Genomic DNA, 11047 nt, shown 5'->3' with positions numbered 1-11047 from the left:
TGCGCCAGCTCTTCACTCTGTTCGGATATCCCTGCTATGTCCACAGTGATAGAGGGTCCTCCTTTATGAGTGACGAGTTGCGCCGGTTCCTGCTTGCTAGGGGCATAGCTACTAGTCGCACCACGAGTTATAATCCCCGGGGGAATGGCCAGGTGGAGAGGGAGAATGCCACAGTGTGGAAGGCCATACTTTTAGCCCTTAAGTCACAAGGGTTGCCGGTCTCCCGATGGCAGGAGGTCCTCCCTGAGGCACTCCACTCTATCCGCTCCCTGTTGTGTACGTCCACTAATGCCACCCCTCACGAATGCTTATTCTCTTTTCCCAGGAAGTCTGTCACTGGGACCACCCTGCCAGTTTGGCTGACGTCCCCGGGGCCAGTGCTGCTGCGTAAACATGCGAGGAGTAATAAGTACTCACCACTGGTCGAGAAGGTTCACCTCCTGCATGCTAATCCCCAGTATGCCTACGTGGTCTTGCCTGATGGGCGGGAGGACACGGTCTCTGTCCGCGACCTGGCGCCCGCCGGAGCAGCAGACCACTACCCCGAGCACTCCACGGTAACTATGCACCCTGTACCCGAGGTGACTCCGCGCGCACCGTGCCCCACACAGACTCCGTATGCGTCTGTTCCAGGGACCTCGCTCACACGCGAGGGATCCCTGACACCTCCTGTTGGGACAGAATTAACCCACTCTCCGCCTCCGGAGCACACACCACCTCTGGCACCTGTGCTGTCATCACCTCCGGCTCCTGTGCAATTGCAGCCGGAGCTACGTAGATCGCTGCGAACGATTCGACCACCTGATCGACTTAACCTGTAAATATGCTTGGGAATTTTTTTTTAAACAAAGGGGGGGTGAATGTGGTGAACTAGATATACCTGTCTGACTGCTCCTGTGGCTCCTCCCAAGACCCTGCTGACTGCCCCTGTGGCTCCTCCCACAGACCCCTGTATAAAGGCGACTGTGGCCTGCTGCTCTCCCTCATTTCCCAGGATGTAGTGTTGTTCTTCAGTCAATAAAAGCCGATATCTCACTTCCTAAGTCTCGGCGTGAGTTATTGATGGTGCATCACAATGGACCTGATTAAGTCCTCTCCTCTTCAAACTTCCGATGTCCAGATTGGAAGCTTGAGTCAAAAATGTGCAATGCATCATTGGCACAAACCCACCCGCCATCAAGGACATATATACAGAAAGGTGCTACAGAAGAGCCAGTAACATCATGAGGATCCCACCCATGCAGCTCATGGACTGTTTGTCCCAATCCATCAGAGAGGAAGCTTTGTAGCATCTATGCCAGGACCTTTATTATTTTCCCAAAGCAGTAAGATTGATCAACCCATTAACCCATCCCCAACCACCACTACTTTATAATTTCCTGTTTTTCACCTTAAGGACAGACACACCAGTGCCTAGCATCACTTTACGGACAATCAATCTGTGTATATAAGCTACCTTGTTTATTTGTATTTATTTTGCTTTTTTATTATTATTGTGCTCTTTACCTTATTGTTATTTTTGTGCTGCTTCGGAGCCGGAATGACAATTATTTCGTTCTCCTTTACACGTGTGTACTGGAAATTATATTAAACAATCTTCAAAGGCAAAGTTTCCACATATTTAAGAAGCAGCTCCAAGTTTCTTGACTCTTTCAGACTAAATATTTTAAAGCAATTTCTAGCACGCTAAAACGTGAGTGTTTAAATATATATGTATATATTTTAAACTATGATAGGTTTTAGAATTTATTTTTAAAAAATTAACCATCTACTGGATGTTTAAGCCTCCGTAATAGGCCGCGTCTCTATGACAGCGAGGAGCAGTGGTGTGAGTGCGCCTGCGCGGTAGACCGAGGCTCAGTCCCACCGGCAAGATGGCAGTGGCAGCGCGACTTGTCCTACTGATGTGTGGAGGTGAGTGAGCGCTAACGACTATTCTGTGCTTCCCGAATCATGAAGTGCCATCAGGCATCAAAGGGAGAAAAGGGCACAAACAAAGCAATTCATCGGTTTACTCAGTGCCTTTGATTACAGTTTATTTTCGTTTCTTTTCTGTTGCAGTTACAGTCTTCCGGACCGCTGCGGTGTCTTCCTTTGCTATAGATTTGGATGACTCGTAAGTTGTCAGTAACGTTATCTGTCACAGCTCTGTCGAATCGGGTATAAAACTGTGTAAATTCCTAGATGACAGGTTGCAAATCAGTCATCCCCATATGCATTTGTCAAAAGTGCAATCTGTGCATTTTATTGAATGTCAATTAATTCCAGGAACGTTATTTCTTTTGGAAGGGGGTTGGGAGGAGTGCAGGATTGGCCAACAGTCAAATGAATAAAAATGATGCTGTAAAGTGTTAAAGAAGCATTATGGGTATTTTTCCTAAAGCTAAATGTAATTCATAACGAGGCCTTAACGTTGGAAAACATTCTGCAAATAATATTCCTTAGGGAGCTAAAAATTCCTATCACTTAGGTCAAGGCAGATGACTCTAAAGTAATCAACTTTGAGCTCATTCCTTTTATCTTAAATGGTATCTAAGTTACTTTCATGTCAACCTAAATACACGTTATTTGAAAAAGTTAACCTATTTGAGTTTGTAGGACCAAATTCTGTAGAACTGATGTAGTCAAGTCAGCATTCTATAATGAATGTAATGTTCATTTAATTGTTTATGCCTGTTTATTAGGAATACAGGCAACAATTAGCATATTAATGCATAGATATGTTTCTGTAATTCATATTTATATACAAGAATGGTATTTTAAATATTTGGCTATTATATCTAAAACAAACTTTACAAGCTACAGGTTGTCTTTGGTACACTGTATGTTAGTGATTATGCTATTGATTTTGCTAATGATTTTAGGCAGTGTATGCATGTTTTATTTGAAATATCTTCCCGTAAAATAAAGATGCTATTTGAATGTGCTAAGTTCCAACTGTTTAGTCTTGTAGTTGGTATGACCCTTGTATTAATAGTTTAAGCATGGTTGCTATAGTGTTCACATCACAGAAGTTTATGTTGTGTCTTTACTGGAAGTAAGCGATCTGTTTCACGTTATTCAAGCATAAACCTGGTATTGTCATTAAGGAATACATGTCCATGTTGAGGAACATTTTAAAAGTTATTTTGTTGGACAATATGTACTTAAAATATTAGACACGAGAGCAGATGCTGGAATCTAGAGCAACCAATTCTGGCAGCATCTGTGAGAGAATGGATCCATCTGCACATCATCCTTCACCCCCTCTCAGTTCATCTATCGCCAATTCTATCTTTTTACATATCCCCTTTATATTGCTTATCATCCATCTCCATTCTGTCCTGATCAACTAATGCAAAACGCTGGAGGAACTCGACAGTTCAGGCAGCATCTATGAAGGGAAGTGAACAGTCGATGTTTCAGGCTGAGACCCTCCATTGTGGGCAGAAAGGAAGAGAACAGAAGCCAGAATTTTCTTTAAAAAGTGGGTGGGGGGCAGCACAAACTGGCAGTTGTTAGGTGAATCCAGCTGAGGAGGGAAGGCAAGAAAGTAGGGGAGGGTTAAGTTCAAGTTAGTGTCATCTGACTACCTACATACACCCAAATGAAGCAATGGTCCTCTAGATGATGGTACACCAACAAAACATGTATTAGACACACAACATAAAACAAAATATTACCATGAATAAGTTAATAAAATATAATTCAAAATGCATGTAGTGCACAGCACAGGTAAACAGTACAGTAAACAGCTCGTGGTCCTAAGGACACAACCTTCATGGTGGTAGTGTATTCATTACTCTCACAGCCTGTGAGAAGAAGCTGTTACCCAGTTTGGCAGCTGTAGTCTTGATGCTCCTGTACCTCCTTCCTGACAGTAGTGGGTGGATGGTAGGGATCCTCAACAATACTTCAGGCCCTTCGCCTAGAACGCTTCCAGTATATGTCACAAATGGCGGGGGTGGTTGCGGAGAGACACCGGTGATCTCTTGGCAGTTCTTTTGTCCTCTGTAGGGTCTAGCGGTCTGATGCCTTGCAGCTCTCATACCACACAAGGATGCAACCTGACAGGACACTCTCAGTGGTCTCCTGTAGAAAGTTGTTAGGATGTGGGTGGGGAGCCTTGCATGCCTGAATCTCCTCAGGAAATATAGAAGCTGCTGTGCCTTCATGACCAATGAGGAAATGTTGTGTGTCCATTTGAGAAGCTGGTAGGTGGAAGAGGCAAAGAGCTGAAGAAGAAAGAGTCTACAAGGAGAGAACAGTAGAATGGAATAAAGGAGAGATGAGAGACCAGAGGGAGGAAGGTGAAAGAGATAGGCAGGTTGTGAGGGTGGGGGAGGGGAAATATGAGGGTTAAGGGGGCCAGAGGGACATGGGAAATGATGGTTGGGAGTTTGGAACTAAAGGGAGTGGTTAGCAGAAGTTGGGAAAATTATGTTGATGTCATCGGGCTGGAAACTACCAAGACACAATATGAGGTGTTGCTCCTCCAATGTTTGCCTGGGGGCCAGAGGGACATGGGAAATGATGGTTGGGAGTTTGGAACTAAAGGGAGTGGTTAGCAGAAGTTGGGAAAATTATGTTGATGTCATCTGGCTGGAAACTACCAAGACACAATATGAGGTGTTGCTCCTCCAACGTTTGCCTGGCCTCAATGTGGCAGTAGAGGAGGCTGTGGACAGGCATGTCAGTGTGGGAATAGGAAGCAGAAATAAAATGACTGGCCACTTGGAGATCCTGGCTGTTGTAGTGGACTAAGTCTACTGCCATCTTCTATCAGATTTTCAAACCCTTTGTCTCTTCCACCTATCATCCCTTAGTTTCTCACATCAACCTCTTCTCCCACAAACCTGGATTTATCTGCCAGTACCTTTCAGTTTCTCATATCAACCTTTTCTCCCACCAACCTCTACTACTTGCCTCCTTGTGCATTGTCCCCATCTTCCCTTTTTATTCTGGCTTCTGCTCCCTTCATTCTCTGGCCTTATGAAGGGTCTCAGCCTGAAATGTCAATGGTTCACTTCCCTCCAATGATGCTGCCTGACCTGCCGAGTTACTCCAGTGTTTTGTGTGTGTTGTTCCAGATCTCTAGCATCTCCAGACTCTCTTGTGATCTCACTTGTGTAGGATATTCTCCACTGTTCATCAATAGAAGCCTTGTCTTGTTTGTGATAACACATGTGTGCTAGTCCCGGGACAGATCCTCTAATATTATTGTGCCAAGGAATTTTAAACCACTGACACTCTCCACCTCCAATCCCCTAATCAGCGTCCATGATCAAAACATTTTTAAAAGAATAGAGCTAAGTATACAATAAAAGAAAGAATTTGTTCATCATTGTTAGGTTCTCCAGTGTAAATAACCAGCAGTACAATTATTAGTTCAGACGCTGAAGTAAGGAAAAAAGAATCAGTGTTGATTTAGGATATCCTGTATGCATTATAATCATGAAAGCAAAGGGTTTAGCGAGTAAGGGCTTGCTATGTGAGATTCAGACTTCTCATTGGTCCTTCATATCCCATGTGTTACAAGTATTTATTTCAGATAATGGATAACCTGATATGCGATTTAACCAATGTTATTTATAAACTTGCTGTGAGGTGTTTGTTTTCATGTCCATTCTTGAATGGAAGTTGCATACTAACATATAAATATAATTTTTAAATGAAACAATGACGCAAAACAGGAAGTGTTCTTCAGAAAGTAAAACAAAACTGGTGAAATAGGTCAGACAGCATCAGACAAGATAAAAATGGAGTTAGTATTTTGTGTCAGTGACCTTCTTTCAGAACTAAGAAGAGTTAGAAGTAAATTGTATGGACAGGTGATGGCTAGGAAAAATCCAAAGGAAACATTTTCTGTAGAGTGAAGACCAAGAGAAACTGTATGATTAAAGAGGTGCAAGCTGAGAGAGGATGATAAAGGCTGTTAAAATCCTTTTTTTAAGTATAATTTTTGCTGCTTTTAATGTTTGGGTTTCTGACTTTTTTTAAACACAAACAAAGTAATGAGCGGGTGCCACATTTGCCAATGTTTGTTTTCTAAAATCTTCTGAAACAAAAGGTTTTAGCCACACAAAAGATTTTGCAGATGATGGAAATCCAGAGTAACACACAAAATGCTGGAGGAGTCCAGCAGGTCAGTCACCATCTATGGCAAGGAATAAAGAATGGTCTCAGCCTGAATGTTGTCTTTTTATTCATCTCCATAGATGCTGCCTGACCTGCTGAGTTCCTCCAATATTATGTGTGTTACTCTTAAAAGTTTTAGCTTCCTTTTTTAAACTATCTTACTGCTTTCTTTAAACATAACATTTGTTTATATGGAAAAATGATTTCAGCTCAATGTGGTTATATATAGTAATAGTGTGATCACTCCAGTTAAGTATGATGTTCTCCTCAGGGGTTCTCTGTTGGTAGGTCCTTAGGTGGCTGTAGACGCTGATCCAGGATCCACATGTTCTGGTGCAGTGTAGACATGAGTAAGTGGTGGCTGTGGTTGATGGTTGTTCAGTCCTCTTTTGCAGTTGCTGTTCTCTACTGCACAGCGGAGGTTGTTCTTGTGTAGCGCAGTTCCCTCTTGAGCACATTTCCTCCAGGTGTATCTACTGAGTGCGATGTCTTCCCAGTTTTTTGATGTAATGTTGAATCACTTCAAGCTGATTCTGATATTTGAAGAGTTTTGTTTGCCCACAAGGGGCTCGCTGACCATCCTTTAATTGGGAATAAAGGATCTGTTTGGGGAGGTGTGAGTTAGGCATCCAAATGACATGACCCATCCATTGGAGTTGGTCTTGCTTTATCGTGGTGGAGAGACTGTTCATGTTGGCCTCCTCCAGGACACTGATGTTAGTGCATCTGCCCTTCCAACTGATCTGCAAAATCTTTCATAAGGCTCTTTGGTTCCAGGGCTTTCAGGTACCTACTATGGAAGTCCATGATTCAGCTTGATTATATATAAACCATTAAAACATTACACATTAATTCCTTGGCATCTATATCTATCATGTTTAAAGTAGAGCTGCAAGAAAAAGTTTGTGAGCTCTTTGCAGATACCTGGTTTTCTCTATTAATTACTCATAAAAGGAGAACTGATCTTCATCCAAGTCATAGTAATAGACAATCTGTCTAAACTATTAACACACAAATAATTAAACTTCTTGTCAATATTGAGTACCATTTAAACAATCACAGACTAGGTTGAAAGAAGTATGTGAACCTCTGGGGTAATGCCTTCTACAAAAGATACTGGGAGTCAGGTGTTCCAATCAATGAGTACTGAAGGAGGTGAAAAAGAACCCAAGGGTAATAGCAAAGAACCTGCTGAAATCTCTAGAACTTGCTAGAGTCTCTGTTCATGTGTCCACTATAAGAAAAACACTGAACAAGAATGGTGTTCATGGAAGGACATCATGGAGCAAACCACTGCTCTCCAAAAAAAAACTTTGCTGTTCATCTCAGGTTTGCAAAAGACCACCTGGATGTTCCACAACACTTCTGGGACAATGTTCTGTGGACAGTTGAAACAAAAGTTGAACTTTTTGTCAAAAAAGCACTGAGATAACAGGCTGCCATGATAGGGAGGAGCAAACTTAAAGTTGAATTTAGAAGTACCAGATAGATGAGAATTTTAACATTGGGATATGCTTAGATTTGAGGTCAGCCTGGATCGTTAAGTACAGGTGATGTCAAAATGTGACAGCACAGATTACCATATGAGTTGCAGAACCTTTGGCAATTGTACATGGCTGAAATTTGGTAGGTGGTGCATTACCATGAGAGTATTGGGGTTGTAATACAGTCCAATACACAAAATATACTATAAATTACACTGATAAATATATATAAAAATAAGTAATGCAATAATGGTGACGTAGTGTTCATGGGTTCATGGAGCATTTTTCACCCCCTCCCCGCCATCAGATATCCTCCTTTATCTTTCAATCGGGATTAAAGGTTTTGGTCTGAAATGTTGACTGTCCGTTTCTTTCCACTGCTGCCTGACCCATTGCTTTAGATTTCAGCATCTGCAGACTCTTGTGCCTCCATTTAGTTTATATGCTGTAGGTGTGCTTTGCTATTGAGTCAGTTCATAGTTTGCATTAATGCTACTCAACCAAGACACACAAAATACTGGAGGAACTCAGCAAGCCAGGGACCATCTATGGAAAAGAGTAAACAGTCAACATTTTGGGCCGAGATCCTTCATCAGGACTGGAGAAAAAAGATGAGATGTCAAAATAAGGAGGTGGGGGGGGGGGGGGTGGAGAGGAAGAAGTAGAAGATAGTAGGAAGATAGTAGGTGATAGGTGAGATCGGGAGAGGGCCAGGGGTGAAATAAAGGGCTGGGAAGTTGATTGATGAAAGAGGTACAGGACTGGAGGAGAGGGAATCTGATAGGAGAGGACAGAAGGCCATGGAAGAAAGAGAGGGGTAGGAGCACCAGCAGGAGGTGATGGTCAAATAAGTTGATAAGGTGAGAGAGGGAAATACGAATAGTGAAGGTGGGGTGGGTAGTCCAATACCAGAAGTTTGAGAAATCAATGTTCATGCCATCAGATTGGAGACTACCCAGATGGAATATAAGGTGTTGCTCCTCCAACCTGAATGTGGCCTCATTGCAGCAGTAGAGGAAACTGTGGACTGACATGTCAGAATTGGAATGGGAAGTGGAATTAAGATGGGTGGCTTCTGGGAGATGCTGCTTTTTCAGGCGGACAGAGCATAGGTACTTGGTAAAGCAGCCTCCTAATCTATGTCGGGTCTCACCAATATACAGGAGGCCACTCTCGGAGTACCAGATACAGTAGATGACCCCAACAGATTCAGAGGTGAAGTGTTGCCTCATCTGGAAGGACTGTTTGGGGCCCTGAATGGTAGTGAAGGAGGTACAGGGCCATTTTCTCAATTCCTCCATCTCCGCCACATCTGCTGTCAGGATAATGCTTTTCATTCCAGAACTAAGGAGATGTCCCCCTTCAAAGAAAGGGGTTTCCCTTCCTCCACCATCAACGCTGCCTTCAACTGCGTCTCTTCCATTTTGCGCACGTCTCCCCTCACCCCATCCTCCTGCCAGCCCACCAGGGATAGGGTTCCTCACCTACCACCCCACCAGCTACTGCATCCAGCACATAATTCTCCATAACTTCTGCCATCTCCAACGGGAACCCACCACCAAATACATCTTTCCCTCCTCCTTCACTTTCTGCTTTCCGCAAGGATCTCTCCCCATGCGACTTCCTTGTCCTTTCGTCCCTCCCCACTGATAGCCCTCCTGGCACTTATCATTGCAAGCGGAACAAGTGCTATACCTGCCCCTCCACCTCCTCCCTCACTACCATTCAGGGCCCCTAAACAGTCCTTCCAGGTGAGGCGACACTTCCATCTCCAAGACTTTTGGGGTCATCTACTGTATTTGTTGCTCCTGGTGTGGCCTCTGTATATTGGTGAGACTCAACGTAGATTGGGAGGCCATTTTGCCAAGCACCTACACCCTGCCCGCCAGAAAAAGCGGGATCTCCCAGAGGCCACCCATTTTAATTCCACTTCCCATTTCCATTCTGACATGTCAGTCCATGGCCTCCTCTACAGCTGCGATGAGGCCACACCTAGGTTGGAGGAGCAACACTTTATAGTCCGTTTTGGTAGCCTCCAACTTGATGGCATTAACATTGATTTCTCGAACTTTCGGTAATTGGCACCCACCTCCCCCACCACTCCCAATTCCTTCTCACCTTCTCTCCCTACCTGACCATCACCTGGTAGTCCTCTCCCTTCTCTTTCTTCCATGGCCTTCTGTCCTCTCCTGTCAGATTCCCTCTCCTCCAGCCCTTTATCTCTTTCACCAATCGACTTCCCAGCTCTTTACTTCACCCCTTACCCCTCCCGATTTCACCTATCACCTTGTATTTCTTCCTCCCCTCCCTCACCTTTGTACAGTTGGCTCTCCTTATCCGTGAATTCTGCATGCGCGAATTCAACCAACCACGAAGCGCGAAAACCCGGAGGTGCTCTCCCAGCACTTGTTGTTCGAGCGTGTACAGACTTTTTTTCTTGTCATTATTCCCTAAACAATGCAGTATAACGAATATTTTACATAGCATTTACATTGTATTAGGTATTATAAGTAATCTAGAGATGATTTAAAGTATATGGGAGGATGGGCGTGGGTTATCATGGATTGGGATCGGAAAAAATTGTAAGTTCTGTTACTAAGTAAGTTGGAACAGGTACATCCGGTATTATTTAGTGTCAGTCAAACGTTTGTCTTAGTATATAGGATATATTTTACCTTTCTATGCATATAAAGTGCTTGAGAACGTATGTTTCAGCGCCGGGCTCAGGAATGGAAGTGACAGATCACTCCAGAGTGCTTTCTCCACCGTGTCAGGTTGATGTGGAGAATCAAAAACCCAAAACCCCAGAACCCAATAATTAAACCAGTGCGTTGCTTAGTAATAATTGTAGCTTTCATTGGGGCAGAGCCTTTCTCACTTTATCCTTTAAAATTGTTCCGATCATTGACTGACGTAGCCTAACGCTTTTCCAATGACCGATGGCGTTTCACATCTTTCCAATCGCTTTATTATTTCCACTTTATTTTCATCATGATCGTGATTATTTTCGTGAACAGAAACACTGCGGATTCAGATATCTACCGCCGGGTCCTAATGTCCACCGCACTGAGACAGGTTAAATAAGGACTGGGGTTCCGCTGGGTCCTAAGGTCCACTGCATGGAGACAGGTTGAATAAAAGACTTGAGTATCCGCGAAGAGTCCCAGAACCAATCCCTCGTGGATAGGGAGGGCCAACTGTACTCAGATTTCTCATCTTTTTTTTTCCAGTCCTGATGAAGGGTCTCGGCCGGACATGTCTACTCTTTTCCATAGAAGCTGCCTGACCTACTGAGTTCCTCCAGCATTTTGTGTGTGCCCCTTTGGATCTCCTGCATATGTAGTTTTTCTCTATTGTTTGTGATTAACGCTACTTAGCCCTTTCTGTTCCATCTAAAACAAATCCAGATGGATTTTGTGGTTGGAATTCCTCATCCTGAAAATAAT

The 11047-nt window shown here is 43.5% G+C and overlaps 1 protein-coding gene across 2 annotated transcripts in view; it reads left to right on the top strand.

The window, feature by feature from the left end:
- Positions 1-1840: 1840 nt before the first annotated feature.
- LOC140730741 (protein disulfide-isomerase TMX3-like) overlaps positions 1841-11047 on the top strand; it is a 119642-nt gene continuing 110435 nt past the window's right edge. Inside the window, exons 1-2 of one of the 2 annotated variants that reach the window (XM_073051589.1) lie at positions 1841-1914; positions 2062-2116. In XM_073051589.1, coding sequence (XP_072907690.1) covers positions 1875-1914; positions 2062-2116 — 95 coding nt within the window. In that variant the 5' untranslated portion in view covers positions 1841-1874. The remainder of the gene's footprint in view (positions 1915-2061; positions 2117-11047) is intronic. The other variant, XM_073051580.1, reaches the window with a different exon arrangement.

The sequence above is a fragment of the Hemitrygon akajei genome, chromosome 1 (assembly GCF_048418815.1).
Source record: "Hemitrygon akajei chromosome 1, sHemAka1.3, whole genome shotgun sequence".
NCBI lineage: Eukaryota > Metazoa > Chordata > Chondrichthyes > Myliobatiformes > Dasyatidae > Hemitrygon > Hemitrygon akajei.
Note: the sequence above shows the minus strand (reverse complement) of the source record. Positions and strands in the feature narration are given on the sequence as shown.